The sequence below is a fragment of the Eptatretus burgeri genome, chromosome 1 (assembly GCF_056783735.1).
Source record: "Eptatretus burgeri isolate ZD-2024b chromosome 1, Ebu_testis_v1, whole genome shotgun sequence".
Classification (NCBI taxonomy): domain Eukaryota; kingdom Metazoa; phylum Chordata; class Myxini; order Myxiniformes; family Myxinidae; genus Eptatretus; species Eptatretus burgeri.
The window spans coordinates 139,334,152-139,351,627 of NC_140961.1; the positions used below are offsets into that span (position 1 = coordinate 139,334,152).

A 17,476-nucleotide genomic window follows, 5' to 3' on the forward strand; every position below is an offset into this window, starting at 1 on the left:
TTTCTACATGTTTTAAGTGATTTCCAACCCCCCCCAAAATAAATTGTTTGAGAAATCTTTATTTTTTTTGCATTTTTACATGTTTTAAGTGATTTGCACCCCCCCCCAAAAAGTGGGGGGAATTTTTTTTTTTGCATTTCTACATATTTTAAGTGATTTCCAACCCCCCCAAAAATTGTTACCCCGCCCCCAAAAATATTTTAGAGAAATTTTTTTTTTGCATTTCTACATGTTTTAAGTGATTTCCAACCCCGCCCAAAAAATTGTTACCCCCTCCCCAAAAAAAATTGTTGGAGAAAATTTTTTTTTTTTGCATTTCTACATATTTTAAGTGATTTCCAACCCCCCCCCCCAAAAATAGTTTGAGAAATTTTTTTTTTTTGCATTTCTACGTTTTAAGTGATTTCCAACCCCCCCCAAAAAATTACCCTCACCCAAAAAAATAGAGAATTTTTTTTTTGCATTTCTATGTTTTAAGTGATTTCCAACCCCCCAAAATAAATTGTTAGAGAAATCTTTATTTTTTTTTTGCATTTCTACATATTTTAAGTGATTTCCAACCCCCCAAAAAATTGTTTGAGAATTATTTTTATTTTTTTGCATTTTTACATGTTTTAAGTGATTTCCATCCCACCCCAAAACAAATTGTTAGCCCCCCTCCCAAAAGGGGGAATTTTTTTTTTTGCATTTCTACATATTTTAAGTGATTTACAACCCCCCAAAAAATTGTTTGAGATATATTTTTTTGTTTTTTTGCATTTTTACATGTTTTAACTGATGTCCAACCCACCCCCAAAAAATTGTTAGCCCCCCCACAAAAGGGGATTTTTTTGCATTTCTACATGTTTTAAGTGATTTCCAACCCCCCCAAAAAAATTGTTACCCCCCCCAAAAAATTGTTCGAGAAAAAAAATTTTTTTTTTGCATTTCTACATATTTTAAGTGATTTCCAACCCCCACCCAAAAAAAATTGTTATCCCCCCCAAAAAAAATTGTTAAGAGAATTTTTTTTTTTGCATTTCTACATATTTTAAGTGATTTCCAACCCCCCCAAAAAAATTGTATGAGAAATTTTTTTAATTTTTTTGCATTTTTACATGTTTTAAGTGATTTCCAACCCCCCCCCAAAAAAATTGTTACCGCCCCAAAAAAAAGAAAAAAACTTTTTTGCATTTCTACATGTTTTAAGTGATTTCCAACCCCCCAAATTTTTTACCGCCCTCCCAAAAAATAGAGAAATATTTTTTGCATTTCTACATGTTTTAAGTGAATTTCCAACCCCCCAAATGTTTTTACCCCCCCCCAAAAAAAATAGAGAATTTTTTTGCATTTTTACATGTTTTAAGTGATTTCCAACCCCCAAAAATTGTTACCCCCCCAAAAAAGGGATTTTTTTGCATTTCTACATGTTTTAAATGATTACCAACCCCCCAAAAAATAGTTGGAGAAAAAAAATTTGCAACTTTTTTTAAACAAAATTTCGATTATTTTTTTTTTTTTTTTTTTTTGCATTTTTACATGTTTTCAGTGATTTCCAACCCCCCCCCCCCCCAAAAAAAAAATTGTTAGAGAAATTTTTTTTGCATTTCTACATGTTTTAAGTGATTTCCAACCCCCCAAAAAAATTGTTACCCCCACCCAAAAAAAAAAGAATTTTTTTTTTGCATTTCTACATATTTTAAGTGATTTCCAACCCCCCCAAAAAAAATTGTTTGAGAAAATTGTTTTATTTTTTTGCATTTCTACATGTTTTAAGTGATTTCCAACCCCCCCAATTTTTTTTACCCCCCCCCCAAAAAAATAGAGAATTTTTTTTGCATTTCTACATGTTTTCAGTGATTTCCAACCCCCCCCCAAAAAAATTGTTACCCCCTCCCAAAAATAATTGTTAGAAATTTTTTTTTGCATTTCTATGTTTTAAGTGATTTCCAACCCCCCCAAAAATTGTTACCCCAACCCAAAAAAAAAGAATTTTTTTTTTGCATTTCTACATATTTTAAGTGATTTCCAACCCCCCCCCCCCAAAAAAAAAGTTTTGAGAATTTTTTTTTTTTTGCATTTTTACATGTTTTAAGTGATTTCCAACCCTCCCCCCCAAAAAATTGTTACCCCCCCAAAAAGGGATTTTTTTTGCATTTCTACATGTTTTAAGTGATTTCCAACCCCCCCCCCAAAAAAATAGTTGGAGAAAAAAATAATTTTGCAACTTTTTTTAAACAAAATTTCGATTTTTTTTTTTTTTTTTTTTTTGCATTTTTACATGTTTTCAGTGATTTCCAACCCCCCCATTTTCCAAAAAAAATGTTGGAGAAAAGAACTATAACTGTGTCAGCACTGTTGACATCATATTTAATGAATAAGATATAAGGTTCACTTGAGTGACCCAGCAGTATTGGCGGCGGAGGTTTTGCACTCTCCCGAGTGCTACCCCTCTAGTTTTTGGTGGCGATTGTCCTTGACCTTCATATGTTTTTTTTTTTGTTTTTTGTTTTGGTCTGTAATCACGTATAAATCACTCTGCAGAGCACAGTTGTCATTGGAATTTTTTGTAACTTCGCATATCAGAGGTCTATAGAGGTCCCTTTCAGCGCATAAAATTTTGAAGGTCAAGGTCAAAGGTCAAGGTCACTTTGTCGCAAATCAGGGGAGTCGACGAAACCCTTATTTTTTGAGTAATATTGATCGGATCGTCTTCAAACTTCATGGGAATATAGTTCATGGTCTGGCGCTCAGCTGATTAATTTTTGGTGGCGATTGGCCTTGACCTTCATGGTTAGCGCCTGAGGTCAAACATATTTGACCGCAAGGTCAAATTTTCATGTTTTAGGAACCATATCGTGTAGTACCTTAAATTTAACACCTCGATGAGTGCTTTCTAGATATGTCAAGCTTGAGACATTATGATGTCATTTGGTGACATTATGAGGCAAAAGCATATTTTTCATGGTTACTCTGTAGAACGATTCTCATCGGAATCTCTCATTGGCAGATATTCCTCAGGAGTCGCTCCTGGTGGATAGCAGCTCTGTTCACCTCAGTGTGACCGTAAAGAAGTCACACCTGGTCACCTTTTGGCAAGATACGGGTCACCCTGAGGGTGACATTTGTTTATTTTTTCTTCGGTATGACGGTTTTGATTTAAATCGTTGAGCGGCAGCCTTTTAATTATATTATATTATAACCGCACTAGAAATCGAAGTGTCAACATGACCGTCATACCGAAAAGAAAATTAAAAAAATAAAAATAAAAAACCAGGGAGTCTGGAACACTGACGCTAACCATTACATTGACGTGTTTCGACTTATGAGTACCTTACAAGTAACGTGTGTCGACGTGTGTCAACGATCGCGTAACTTGCCTACAACACGTTACTCATAGGTTATAAATAAGTTTCGGGTATGCTAAACATTACCTCGACGTGTTTCGACTTATGAGTAACTTACAAGTAACGTGTGTCGGTGTGTCAACGATCGCGTAACGTGCCTACAACTTATGGCCAGCATTATGCGGAACGTGTGAGTCATACGCTAGCATACGTCGGGAAATTTGAAGCATGGAAAATTTGTCTAACAGCTAGGCGAACTACGACGTATGCCAGCGTAATACGACGTATGCCAGCGTGCTCTTAACGTATACAAACTTACCCATAACAAATTCGACGTGTGCCGGCGTTTTAGCCCAATTTTGCACATGTCTGGCATACGTTGGCTAAATCGTCAAGGTGTGACAGGGCCTTAAGTGAGACTGGCTCTTCTCTTGATACCCCTCCATCCTCCAACACCCCCACTCTACCTTTCCATTTACATAGACTTAAAATCATTCCCAAAAGCCCCTCCCTCTTGGAAACCGCTCATAATGAGACCTTTCTATATAACCAGACGGAGCCAGAAACTGCTCTTTAACACAAGATGCCTCCATAAGCAAGAAGCAACGAGATATTCCCTGACCCATGATCTTTCCACAACTAAAATCCAACTCCAACATTAGTACTTAACTTTTCACTGTTTTACTCTACTCTACATTTGCAATTAGCATTTAGCCTTGACAAACTTTACCAAGTCATACACTGTATAATAGTCTAATAGCAAATCGAGTTATCAACTTCTACTCACCGCTAAACATCGATGACTTCGCCCGGTCTGAGCACTGTTAAGCTTGAGTGTGGGTGAATAGTCGCAAATTCAATAAGAAGCAAGACATGGTGTATCACTCGTGGGTCAATTTGGTGTCGTGTGCATGAAATAATATGATCCACTCATTGACTCGGGTGTCATAAATGAGAATGAGCTGCTCACTAAAAAGCGGTTCGATGATAGTCCCGCGGTTGAAAGGACCAAAGACTCACTGAAGATAGGGTCGTGAACAAGACACCTGGTACCAAGCTCTGCGTGGTGGAGAGAGCAAAGCGCTGTTGAGGAAAGGGCTACGAATAGATACGTGGTACGGAACTCTGAGTCAACAGAGGAAATGTGTCGCTGAAGATGGGGCTGCGGATGCGGTATAACTCCAGTGATCTTTAGTTGAACTCCAGTGAAACTCAAGCCCATGAGTCATTTCCACAATGGCGTAAATCGCGAGCTGCCAGGTAGGGAAGCGTTGTCCACCCTTCCGATAAAGTCTTACTCTCTACTTGTCCCTCGAGCAGGCGGTACAAGAGCCCGATAATAATGTGGGGAAAAATGAGTGGTTGGAAACTAGATAAACCAGAGAGTTGGTGTCAAAGCCACCCAATGCTCGCCTGTTTATACATTTATCGTTTTTAAAAGACTAGTCTAATAATATTTTTTATAAAGCATTGCAGTGAAGTCTGATCCAAATAATTTTAAAGCAATATATGTATTTGTATATTGTAATCAGTAAAAATAGTGTGGTCGATAAAAACATTAGAAAGGAAATAACTTGCACGAAAAACTTTAACATTTTCACGCTCACGCCGGGGGTATCGCTATGGCTCTCTGTTGTTCGAACAGGCGAGCTAAAAAGCACACCGACATTACTGCCATTCGTTGGAAAAGTAAATGGAACAAAATGATTGATGGAAAAGTTCGAACAAGTTGGCACTGATGAAAAGTGCATTACAGTCTGTTTGTCCACATTGAATCATCGGTATACGAGAACGGGCACTCAGTGGAGCGCATCCCTTCGCCAATGATACATTTTGTCCCCTCCCCCCCCAGAAACCGTTGATTGTGAGGGTATTTAATCCCATACCACATCTGCCATCTCATGTGTTATGATGGCTTAAAAACATTAAATTTCCTGTCATATCGTATATCACAAGATTGGGCATTGAATTCACAACATTTTGGCATTGGTTGCATGCAAATTGGATAAAAATCGACCGCACTATGGCAAAATGACGATTTTGACCTTTTCATGACCTCGACCTTGACCTTTGTACTCTTAATTTTGTAATTGGTATAAGAGTGTGGGGAACAGAACAGTCAACATTTTGGTGTTGGTTTCATGCAAATCGGATAAGAATTGACCGTGTTATGACTAAAACCGCACATTTTGTAATGTCGTGACCCCCCCCCCTGACCTTTGACTCCCAACCGCGAATAAGGGTTATTACGTCATTGTGTCATGTCACATATCACAAGATGGGGCATTGAATTCTGAACATTTTGGCATTAGTTGCATGCAAATTGGATACAAATTGACCGTGCTATGGTAAAAAGACGATTTTTACCTTTTCATGACCTTGACCTTTGACCCGATCACTCCCAAAATCTAATCAAATGGTCCTCGGATAATAACCAATCATCCCACCAAATTTGCTGCGATTCAGTTCAATACTTTTGGAGTTATGTGAATAACAAACAAACAAACACACATATTCACAAATAAATAAATAAATACACAGCGATCAAAACATAACCTTCACAACAAAGTTTGCGAAGGTAACAAGTCAAAACGAATGGTGTCCAGAACAACCCCTTTCCCTCCCCACTACACCCTCTCTCCCCCATCCTCCTCAATCCCTCCCGCAGTGTATAGCGACATTTGGTGAGGCCTTGCGTTCCCCCCCACTCCCTCGCTCTCCCCCCTCCACTTCCTCGCTCTCCCCCTCCACTTCCTCGCTCTCCCCCTCTACTTCCTCGCTCCTCCCCCTCTACTTCCTCGCTCTCCGCCCTCCACTTCCTCGCTCTCCGCCTCCACTTCCTCGCTCTCCGCCCTCCACTTCCTCGCTCTCCCCCTCCACTCTCGCTGCTCCCCTCCACTTCCTCTCGCTCTCCCTCCACTTCCTCGCTTCCTCCCCTCCACTTCCTCGCTCTCCCCCCTCCACTTCCTCGCTCTCCCCCTCCACTTCCTCGCTCTCCCTCCACTTCCTCGCTCTCCCCCCCAACTCTTCGCTCTCCCCCAACTTCTTCGCTCTCCTCCCCCACTTCCTCGCTCTCTCTCCCCCACTTCCTCGCCCTCTCCCCCACCTCCCTCGCTTCTCTCTCCCCCACTTCCTCGCTCTCTCTCCCCCGCTTCCTCGCTCTCTCTCCCCCACTTCCTCGCCCTCTCTTAATGGATCTCTCTCTCCCCCACTTCCTCGCTCTCTCTCCCCCCACCCCTCGCTTCTTTAAAGGGTCTCTCTCCCCCCACTTCCTCGCTCTCTCTCCCCCACTTCCTCGCTCTCTCCCCCCACTTCCTCGCTGCATCGGATAATCTCCCCCCCCACTTTGGGGTTAATGGATCTTTAGGAATTCCCAATTCCTCGCCTTTCTCCCCCGTGATAATCTCTTTTACCTCGTGGATAATTTAATGGATAATGCTCCCCACTTCCAATGGATAATCTTCCCGTGGATCTTCCTTTTGGGAACAACGCTGGATCTTTTTTTCCTGGATAATCTCCTTTTGGCCTCTCGGATAATCTCCGTCTAGAACAATGGATGTCTTTTTGGCTTCTATCGGATTCTTTTTAGAACTTCCTCGGATGTCCCCACTTCCTTTGGGCTCTCCCTCCCCCCACTGGATGAATGTCTTTGGAGTATGGACCTCGCTCTCCCCCCAACTTCCGGATAATCTTCTTTTTGCAATTTAACTGGACTCTCTCCCCCCCCACCCCCCCGTCGCCCTCCCTCCCCATTATGGAATAGTCCCTCATTAGTTATGGATAATGCACACTTCCTCGCCTCTCCCCCCACTTTGCATTAATCTCCTTTTGTTGTTGATAATCCCACCTCCTCGCTCTGAATGTCTCTCTTTTGAATGCTCTATCAGATGTCCATCTCCATGAATGTCACGTCCCCCAATGTCTCTTTGAGACTCCCTCCCTCCATCTTTTTTCCTCGCCCCCGTCGGATCGCTCTCCCCCTCGGAATGTCTTTAGGCATTTCCATGAATCTGCACTTCCCTCGCTCCTCCTGGAACATTAAAAATCGGGCCCATCCCCTCCACTCTATGGCTCTCCCCTCCACTAATGTCCTCGCCCTAGATAATGCATCATTTCCATGAATAATGCATCGTGCCATGATAATGCATCATTTCCTCGAATATCCCATCGCAATGTAGATCCACCTCGTGCCCATGAATAATTAAATAAATTTCCTCGCCTCCCCTCCTCACTTCCTCGCCCTAATAAATAAAAGTACTCCACTAATGCATCGTCCCCTCCACTTTCCCTCGCTCCCCTCCACTTAATGCATCTCCCCCTCCACTTCCTCATTATGCATCTCCATCTTCCTCGCTCTCCCCCTCCACTTCCTCGCTCTCCCCCCTCCACTTCCTCGCTCCCCTCCACTTCCTCGCTCCTCCCCTCCCCACTTCTCGCTCGTCTCCCGCCCCACTTCCTCGCTCTCCCGAATAAAAATTTGGCCTCTCCCGCCCCACTTCCCTCCCGCCCCCACCTCCCGCCCCCACTTCCTCGCTCTCCCGCCCCCACTTCCTCGCTCTCCCGCCCCCACTTCCTCGCTGTTGTATTTGCTCGTAAGAAATGAAATACTGCATCGTCGCCAAAACATCCAACACCCAGGGTTTTTGCAGTTGACCCAATATTTGAACCTCAGCTCGACACTAGATTTACTTCTGAATAATTGATAAACAACTAGTTTAGAATTATTGTATTGACCCTAAATAAAGTAAACCCCACCAATCTGTTTTGTAAGTGATTATCGACATCGATATCCATCTCATTTTCATCTGATATATCCCCCGTTGCTCTCATATAGCTTGAAACTATCGCATTCTTTGACGTCAGAGAAACCAAGCTCCTCTGTTTTCATCACCAGAATTTTCCCCTTCATGCCCACTATCGGTTTCTGCACATAAAAAGACTTCTGACTCGCTGCTGTCTCTGGAATCTGAATCGCAGCTCGTGCGGTATTTCATTTCCTTGCATGCCGCCATCCTGAACCTTGATTGTTTCACTCTGTGACGTAATAGGTCAGAGGTCACGCACTGGTTTTTTTGGTCAGAATGGAGTGACAAAAAGTTTGACTTTTTTATATATATATATATATTTCAAAATAGAACGTGATGAATAATTTTCAGTGGGAAGGAAAGAAAAAAAAAATGATAAATATTTTTTTTCAGCAAATCATTTTCTGTTTGAGTTCACCTTCAGCATCTGGCAAAATTAATGATAAGATGAGTGCACAGACGTATTTCCCCATTGAGAAATGGTGGTACAAGAGTGCAAGACTGCATACGTGTATATGATAACACATTTTATTAAGTACCGTACTGTGCAACAAACGAAAGTGAACGGGGAATAAAAACAATAATTCTCACTCTCCTTATCCTGACAACTCTCATGGAAATTCCTTGTGTAGCTTTGAGTCGACAAGAACATGACCTGCAGGCCCAGCATACCGCAGAACTGGCACGCATGGATACTCTGCTGAAGCAGGCTCGTCGTGAGCACAGCAAAGCCGGTATGCTCGTGATTGGAATAAGTGGTTTGAGTGGAGCCAGGTTCATGTTCGTCATACATGCCTCTCAATAACTTTGATCCAGGATTCCAATGATCTTGAAAAAAAATCTTATCAAGATCATTGGAATCTCCCACGATGAAGCTCACTCCATGAGCCTATCACTTTGCCATCGCAGACAGGTCGATGGTCTTTGTCTTCTTCCGCCTTCTTTCTGGTACTGCATCCTCTGATCTTACTGTGCTTTATCATCCTCACCCCCCCCCCCCCGTCTCTGCAGGCACACACATGGTCCACCATCAACTGCCTTCTTGTGAAACAGGATCACTGCTCAAGGCCCTGTCACACCTTGACGTTTTAGCCAGCGTATGCCGATGTATGAAAAATTTGGCGAATACGTTGGCACACGTCGAATACGTTATGGGTAAGTTTTGTATACGTTAAGAGCACGCTGGCATACGTCATAGTACACCGAGCTCGTCGACAAATTTTAAGCATGCTCAAAATTTTTCGACATATGTCAGCGTATGACTCGCATGTTCTGCATATGCTGGCCGTAAGTTGTAGGCACGTTATGCGATCGTTGACACACGTTACTTGTAAGTTACTCATAACTCAAAACACGTTGAGGTTCATGTTTAGCTTACCCGAAACTTATTTCTAACCCATGTGTAACGTATTTCCAACGCATATTGACGTATGTGAACGAATTTGATTGACATCTTCCGGACGACCACAGAACGTACTGAACGTGTTTCTAACTTACAGCTACCGTATAATGGCGTATTGGCAGCGTTTAGGGGAATTGGTATATAAAAATGGGCTTCACAGGAGGAACCCGTCAGTGTTTCAGACTCCATTGTTTTTTTCTTTTTCTTCGGCATGACGGTGATGTTGACACTTTGATTTCTAGTGCGGTTATGATTTGAATCGTTGAGTGGCAGCCTTTTAATAAGCTACGCCACGTGATCGTCGGCGATACTCTGCCGCGCTATGCATAAGTTAGACTATCGTTGGGCATAGGTTATGAACGCCGACAACACCCTCAGCATTCGTTGGTATAAGTTATCGAAACGTTCTGTGTACATTACTAATACGTTATGCATACGTCCAACTCGTTATGAATACGCCCAAAACTGAAAAAAGCATCAATAGTTCAGCGTACGCCAGCGTTTTACATACATTTTGATACGTTGCCATACGCTGGCTCAATCGTCAAGGTGTGACAAGGCCCTCAACTTCACATTAATTTGTTCCTCGTTTTTTTTTCTTTTCCTGCCAGTGGAATTGACTTCCACATCCTCTTTAATCTCATCCTTCCCTCCAGGTCTTCAAGATGGCTGTTCACCACCATCTCAGATTGTCCCCCATCCAAACCCTTGATATTTTCTACCCCCCATTAAGCCACCCCTCCTAAATTTTGCTTCTGTTTCCACCTCTTGTATTCTCCCCTACCCCTCATCCTTACTCACACATCCCTTGTCTGTCTCCGTTATTTTGTCCCTCGGCCCTACTGTTGGCATTTCCATTTCATCCTGCTGTTCCTCTGATGTTGTGTCCTGATCCGTTCTCTGTTCTCGCTCTTCCACGAGTCTCAGCTCTGTATGAAACAAACAAACAAACGGTCCATGCTTCACATGTTTCCATGTACTGTTTGTTGGACCACGTCATTCGCTATCCACGGTTTATAAAATGTGACGTGCTCCAACATTTGCGGCCCTGTGCTTCCCTTATTCACGGGATTTTGGATTTTCCCCTCATGAATCACGAACCCTTGGGAACCTACCCCCCTCCTTTTTTCCCATCGAAACAATGCCCCCAACATTCACAGATTCGACATCCATGGCATTTTTCAGGAACGTGTCCCTCGCGACTAGTGGGGTCCGACGGTATACTGTACGTACATATCGTATTGTTCCTCTTGCAGGGGCAAATCACGTGGAGCTTTCCTCGTTGCGTTTCGAACTTTTGCCTGTTTGGTGTTTCCATCTGAGCTCATGGCTTCCGATGCTGGAATCTCTGGTTCAAATCCCACACACTCTATTGATTTTCAGCATTGTCTGCGAATAGTCTGGGAATTTATGTAAACATGTTTCCTAACGTTTTTGTCCTGTCATAAGCAATTCGTTTATAAGCTCCACAATCAACCTGGGACACCAGCATAAAACAACCTTGGTACTGTACGATGATTTGGAAATGGAAATACAGTACTGTGCAATAGAGCAGGTAAACCCATTACTTGGTAAATGAAGTAACTCGCAATGACAACACTGTGTATGAGTGTTTGTTTTTTTCTTTCACATTTGTGTATCAATATTGGCCGCATGTCGGGGACCTCCCGTGGCTGGTGGGCCGTGCAATGAAGAACAGCGTCATTGACCATCTTATGTACATCATGTGTTTTGCGGCTGCCAGTGATGGCAACGTGCCAGGCAGAGCGAAGGGCATCCCGTGAGAGGGAACGGGTCGAAGTAGAGTTGTCCACACTGCGACGGCAGATGAAGTGGAATGAGCCAGACCTGACAGAACATCTTCAAGATTCCCAAATCGACAGAGGCTTGTTGACGGTGCGTTTACTCATTTCTTCACTGAGAGAAGAATGGGGATGTGTGTAATATGCGGTCACACTGTCAGGTTCTGTTTTCAATCTTGTATTTCAATATCCACCCATCCCATACACCACATTGCAGCAATGTACAGGCTCGAAGCCTGCTGTCGTGCCTCTACGTACAGAGCATCAACCGACATCAAGCTCATTGCCATTTCAGCAAGGCACATGTAAGGATAGATGGTTGTGACGATGTCTGTGGCATATTTTATTATGACTTGTAATAACAGCTTCGACCAGGTGGTTCTATACAATACACATTTACATAGAGAAAATTGGGGTCCTCACCCCCTACCCCCCTCCACCCTGAACCCCTCAGATTATTCAATTAGTTTTACCCCATAAAACCCCCAACCCATAAAACCGAAAAAAAATCCAACTGTTACAGCGCTTCTTCTCTCCATTTTCTGAATTCGCCTTTATTGCATCCCTCAAGAAATGTGTTTAATCGCATATCTGACCTAAAACTTAAAAAAAAACCCCAGTTTGCTATGAAAGTTCGCTTTCCATCAACCATTCTTTTTTTCCAACTTCAGTGCCAACTCACTCCTCTCACCCCTCACTCTCAAAGCAACCATCCCACTCTTTTCCCTCCAAGCCTCCCTCTCACCTCTCTCAAAAACTCCCCTCACCTTTCTCCCACCATTCATCCCCCTCACTCATCCTTCCCAAAGTTGTCCCCCCCTCCCATCCACAAAGCTGCCTCCTTCCACTGCCCTCTTACCTCCTTCTCTTCACTCCACCTCCTCAACTGCCTTCTTCCCACTCTCTTGTCCCCCCTCTCCCCCAGCACCACAGAGCCTTTTCTCCTCATTCGGCCCCCTCCCCGAGCTATTCTGCAATCCCCCACACTCCTTCAACAATACTCCTTACCTCCCCCCCCCCCATTCCTTGTCCTACCCTCCCCCTCCCCCATGCCCTGCACCCAAAGCCTCCTCCCCTCCCTCTTCATTAAAAGTATGGAACTCAAATATCCGGGGCCTTCGCTCAAACCTTTCAGATCTTTCCATACAGGTTGCCACTGACAAACCAGACATAATCTGCCTAACAGAAACTTTCCTCCTTAAAGACATCTCCCGAGTATCTCTCCCTGTATCCCTGTACATCTCCCGAGTATCTCTCCATGGTTACTCCCTCCTCCGGTATGACAGACCCGAGCCTCATCCTGGTGGAGGAGTTGCTCTCTTCATCAAAGACTCTATTCCTCACTCTCCATGCACTGCTCTCACTCCCCCACACCCCCAGGAATACTTCTGGCTACGGCTTCCCTCCACTCCCACCTCATGTTTATATGTGTACTGTACCATCCACCAAACAGTGATGACTCCATCTACACCTCACTATCTGAAAACATGGACCAACTTCTCTCTTCCTCATATGTGGCGACTTAAATTGTCATCATGCCAGTTGGCTAGGTGTGGGTACCTCTCTCACCTGTCATGGCACTTCAGCAAAAGCTTTCTGCGACTCATTGGGACTGACTCAATCGGCCAACTTCCCGACCCGGATCTCAACCAATGGTACTCCATCTCTTTTGGATCTGATTTTGACAAATTTCCCTGACAATATCTGCTGCTCTTCCCCCGCTCCAATCGGTTCTTCTGACCACGTCCTTGTCAAAGTGGACATCACTCTGGCTGTTATCAGAGAACCACCTCACCTCCGTCAAGTCTGGCATTTCACTCAAGCCGACTGGCAGGGTCTCCAAGCAACCCTCAAACTTACAGACTGGTCTCCTATCACTACTTTCTCCAACATCAACTCATCCTGGGAATTCTTTCAAAGAAACTTGCTCTCCCTCATGCACAGATTTATTCCCTCTTGTCTTCAGTTGTCCTACCCTTCCTCCCATCCATGGTTCACTGAAGCTTGTGGTGAGGCAGTTGTCCTGAAACAACTTGCCTTTCCCTCATGGAAAGCAAACCCAACTGAGGACAATCTCAGTTCCTTCCATAAATCTTGGAACAAGTGTGTATCTACCTCAGGAGAGCCAGAAAACAGCATGTTTCTCAACTCAAGTTTGAACTCTCAAACCTCTCTCCCTCCTCAAAATCCTGGTGGCATCTAATCAAATCTGTTTGTGGTGTATGTTCCCCCTCCATCCCCTCCCTTACCTCAAATGGCAGCACTGCTGATACCGCACGTGAAAAAGCTGAATGCCTAAACTTGGTGTTTGCAGCTAAATCTTGTGTCCAAAACCCATCACTTTCTCTACCCACCTTACCCAGTCGCACCCAACTGTCCCTGGACTCTGTGTCCTTTTCTCCTGACAAGGTGGAGAGCTTGCTTTCAAACCTTGACTCAGATACTGCAACCGGTCCAGACGGCATCAGCCCACGTGTCCTCAAAGCCTGCTCTTCTGCTCTTGCTCACCCTCTCATTTGCTCAAGGCCATCTGCCATCTGCTTGGAAATCAGCAAACATCACTGCCCTGCACAAAAAGGTGCAAAAACAGATCCCTGCAACGACAGACCAATCAGCCTTCTCCCAATCATCAGCAAGGTTATGGAATCCATCATCGCTTCAGACATCAAATCCTTCCTCTTCTCCAATGGCTTGATTTCTGATCAGCAATTTGGTTTCAGACCAGGTCACTCTTCCCTGGTTATGTTGCTTCTGCTCTCCCAACAATGGATGGAAGCCCTCAATGCCAGACAGGAAATCCGAGCTGTATCCCTGGACTTATCACGTGCTGTTGACACAGTCTGGCACCCTGCCCTGCTCACCAAACTCTCTTCACATGGTATCCAAGGCCATCTCCACTCATGGCTCGCAGACTTCCTCTCCTGTCGCAGTCACCGTGTGGCCCTAAATGGAGTTCTTTCATCCCCTCTTCCTGTCCAGGCTGGAGTTCCTCAAGGTAGCGCTCTGGGTCCGGTTCTTTTTCTGGTTTTCATCAAAGATCTCTCCGACTCTCTGGAAAATCCTCTATATCTCTTTGCTGATGATTCCACCCTCTGCCGTACCATCGATCATCCCTCAGACCGGAAAGCAGCAGCTTCTTCGCTCACTGCTGATCTGGATAAAATCGCAAACTGGTCCAACACGTGGAACATGTCTTTCGATCCGGACAAATCTCACTATGTCTTTTCGAAAGGACCGTTAAGAAAACCCCCCCATCCACTTACTCAACAATCCTCTGGAAGAAGTCCTTTCTTTCAAGTTTCTGGGTCTCACTGTCTGCCATGACCTTTCCTGGGAAAGCCACATTTCAAACCTGGCCTCCAAAGCCAGTCGCCGACTGGGAATCCTACGTCGTGCAAAGTCCTTCCTCGGCCCACCTGAGCTCCTGGCCACTTACAAAGCTTTTGTCCGCAGCCTGATGGAGTACTGCTCTCCCCTCTGGGTTGGTGCTCCTGCCTCCCACCTTTCTCGGCTTCACGCTGTGGAAACCAAAGCATTTCGGATCATTGGCATCTCCCGCAATGAGGCTGAGTCTTTGGGCCTCTCACTCAAACACCGCAGGTTGGTCGGTGGTCTTTGTCTTCTACCGTCTCCTCTCCAGCCTCGCCCCCTCTGCTCTCTCTGCGATTTGTCCCCACCACATTTCCGCAGGGAGCTCAAGGTCTGCCAACAACCCCCTTCTGGTAAAACTACCAAAATCACGAATCACTGCTCACCTTCACTCTTCCATTCCTCTTTTTTCCCGCCTTTGAAATAAACTCCCTCACTCTATTCATTGCCAGTCTTCCCTCCAGGCCTTCAAAACAGCTGTGCACCACCACCTCTTATCATCCCCATCCAAATCCTCAATCTTTTCTACCCCCAATAATCCACCCAAGCCCACCTCCTTCAAATTCCCTGCTTTCCTTCCTGAAAGTCCCTGTAATGTCCATCTTCTATTCCCCATGTTCCCCATCCCATCCGTCTCCCTTCCACAGATCTCCTGATGTCTCTGTTCCCCACTGTTTTGTCCTTCCCACTCCCTCCCCTCTTGTCTCATGCCCCCCTTGATGTGCATTGTGTGTTAGCTCTCATTCGAACCGCGACAAGGTATACAAAAAAAACGAACACTTTATAGCTGAGCTTAGCTGGTCTTATGATTGATGGTCTCATGCACGAGACAACAAGGTTCCTCCTCACCAAGGAAAAGCAGAGCATGAATACGAGCAGTGGGGAGTTCCGCAACACCTTACCTCACTGGGCCCCACCCTTTGCCATTCGTGAAAGCGTATAATCTTTTCACTTTATGATTATCATGAGAAGTGACACATTTAAAAAATAATTCATGAATAACACTGAATTTATAGCATCTCGTTTTTCAGTTGCTCATGCTCTTCTTTGTCATTCTGATGCCAATTAGTTGATGACACACAGTACTCGCATTGACAACAGCAAGTTGTAAACGGCCCAACAGTGTGGTGTGATAGATTTTTTTTTCTTTCCTTTTCAGGACGCCTGAAATGTAGTTTTAGTAAAATTGTAAACTTTTTGACGTTATACAAGATTGTACGGACACAACTGATTTGATATGGCATATTCAAATGACTGATGAGTGAGTATTGACTTGTCTGTTTCTTGCCATTACACCAGCCCCGTGCCCACCAGGACCCGCTGACGTCTTGATGCAGAAACTGCAGGTGTTGAGCTGTGTTGTGCTTAACCCCGACGATGATGCCGAAAGTGATGGTGAGACGGAAGGTGTCTGCATCAAATCGGATGGATGAGAAGTGGTGAAAGCCGAAGCTGATCGAGTGCCTCCGGGTTAACTCGGGAACCTCTTTTATTTATCCAGCCAATGGGAAAAGCATGACTGATGATTCAGACACGTGATGATTGCATGAGATGCACAATCACTCGACGACTCCAACTGTACATTGGAAGGTGACTGTTAAACCATACCTTTGTTTACTTTGACACATATAAATACCACAGTCCCTACTTAGCTATTCGGCTCGGGTTTTAGGGACTGGTTAAAAGACGTCCATGACAATAATCGTTTTGCTTTTCTTTCCTGAAAATTTTCAAAAGGCATGTCCACGTATAAACTTGTCCCTCCACCAGATATTTGTCGGAGCAAAAGACATTTCCAAGTTATGATGTAGTTTTCTTGTGCAAAATGACTCTGTTGTTCTGCTCCCTGTGGATTTTTCTAATTAAAGGATTTTGATGACCATGATGCGAACAATGCAATGGATAATTATCACCTTTGAGGTTTCGATTAAAATTCAAGTGCAATGCGAAAAAAGAAAAGCACATTGAATTCTTACATTTATTTATTTTAAAAAAACTTGAGTTTGTAGAACACCTTACCTCACGCAGGCTTGATGAGGACTAAGGCGGCCAGGGCCTGCTTGGTTGTGATGACGCAAAATGCTGTTAACGTTTGGTCCAAGTACTGCTAAACGGAAGGGTTTTAAAAGTGCTAAAAAAGGCGATTTGATTTTATTTCTACCGTGTTCAAGTATATAATTCTATTTAAATAAAATAAATATTTTGAAGGTTGTAGAAATATTTTTTTTGGAGATTTACCACTGTTGATGCAACCTCTTTAACACCACCTTATTTAAGACGTCACATGAGTTGTTTGTGTCCTTTATGACATCCTTAAAAACAGTAAGTTTCCTGTTTGGAATGATTTGTAATTTTGTTTGACTGCCAGATGGGCAGATGGAGTTTTTTTTAAAATCTCACTCCCTCTGAGCACGTGCAATCGGGTCAAATTCAGAACCAAATTACTGCTAAGCTACAGGTTCGTTTTCAGATTCGTGTTCAAAATATAACATTCAAGTGAAATCAAGTTGTTTCTCAATCATAAACTGACATTTATGGACAAACAATCAAAGGGAACCAATTGCTTAACCCTGCTTTTTGCTTTGCGTGCATTGGGTAATAATGAAAGTTCACTCTTTAGTATTATTACGTTTGTGGGGGTAGATGGAGGAATTTCATAGTAAAGACAGGGTTGTATAGTATAGGATGGTCCATGGACAAGTAGGAGACATGTCGATGGACTTTAAGTAGGGAAAACTGTCAGCTTCAGTTGTTCCATGTCACGGGGGGGGG

The 17,476-nt window shown here is 43.9% G+C and overlaps 1 protein-coding gene across 11 annotated transcripts in view; it reads left to right on the plus strand.

The window, feature by feature from the left end:
• CCHCR1 (coiled-coil alpha-helical rod protein 1) overlaps positions 1-16,663 on the plus strand; it is an 89,848-nt gene extending 73,185 nt beyond the window's left edge. For 6 of the 11 annotated variants that reach the window (XM_085845103.1, XM_085845076.1, XM_085845110.1 and 3 more), the window contains 5 exons: positions 8,764-8,865; positions 9,143-9,286; positions 11,278-11,429; positions 11,553-11,640; positions 16,004-16,663. In XM_085845103.1, the coding sequence (XP_085701229.1) occupies positions 8,764-8,865; positions 9,143-9,286; positions 11,278-11,429; positions 11,553-11,640; positions 16,004-16,137 (620 nt within the window). In that variant the 3' untranslated portion in view covers positions 16,138-16,663. The remainder of the gene's footprint in view (positions 1-8,763; positions 8,866-9,142; positions 9,287-11,277; positions 11,430-11,552; positions 11,641-16,003) is intronic. The other 5 variants (XM_085845148.1, XM_085845118.1, XM_085845125.1 and 2 more) reach the window with 4 other exon arrangements.
• Positions 16,664-17,476: the final 813 nt, after the last annotated feature.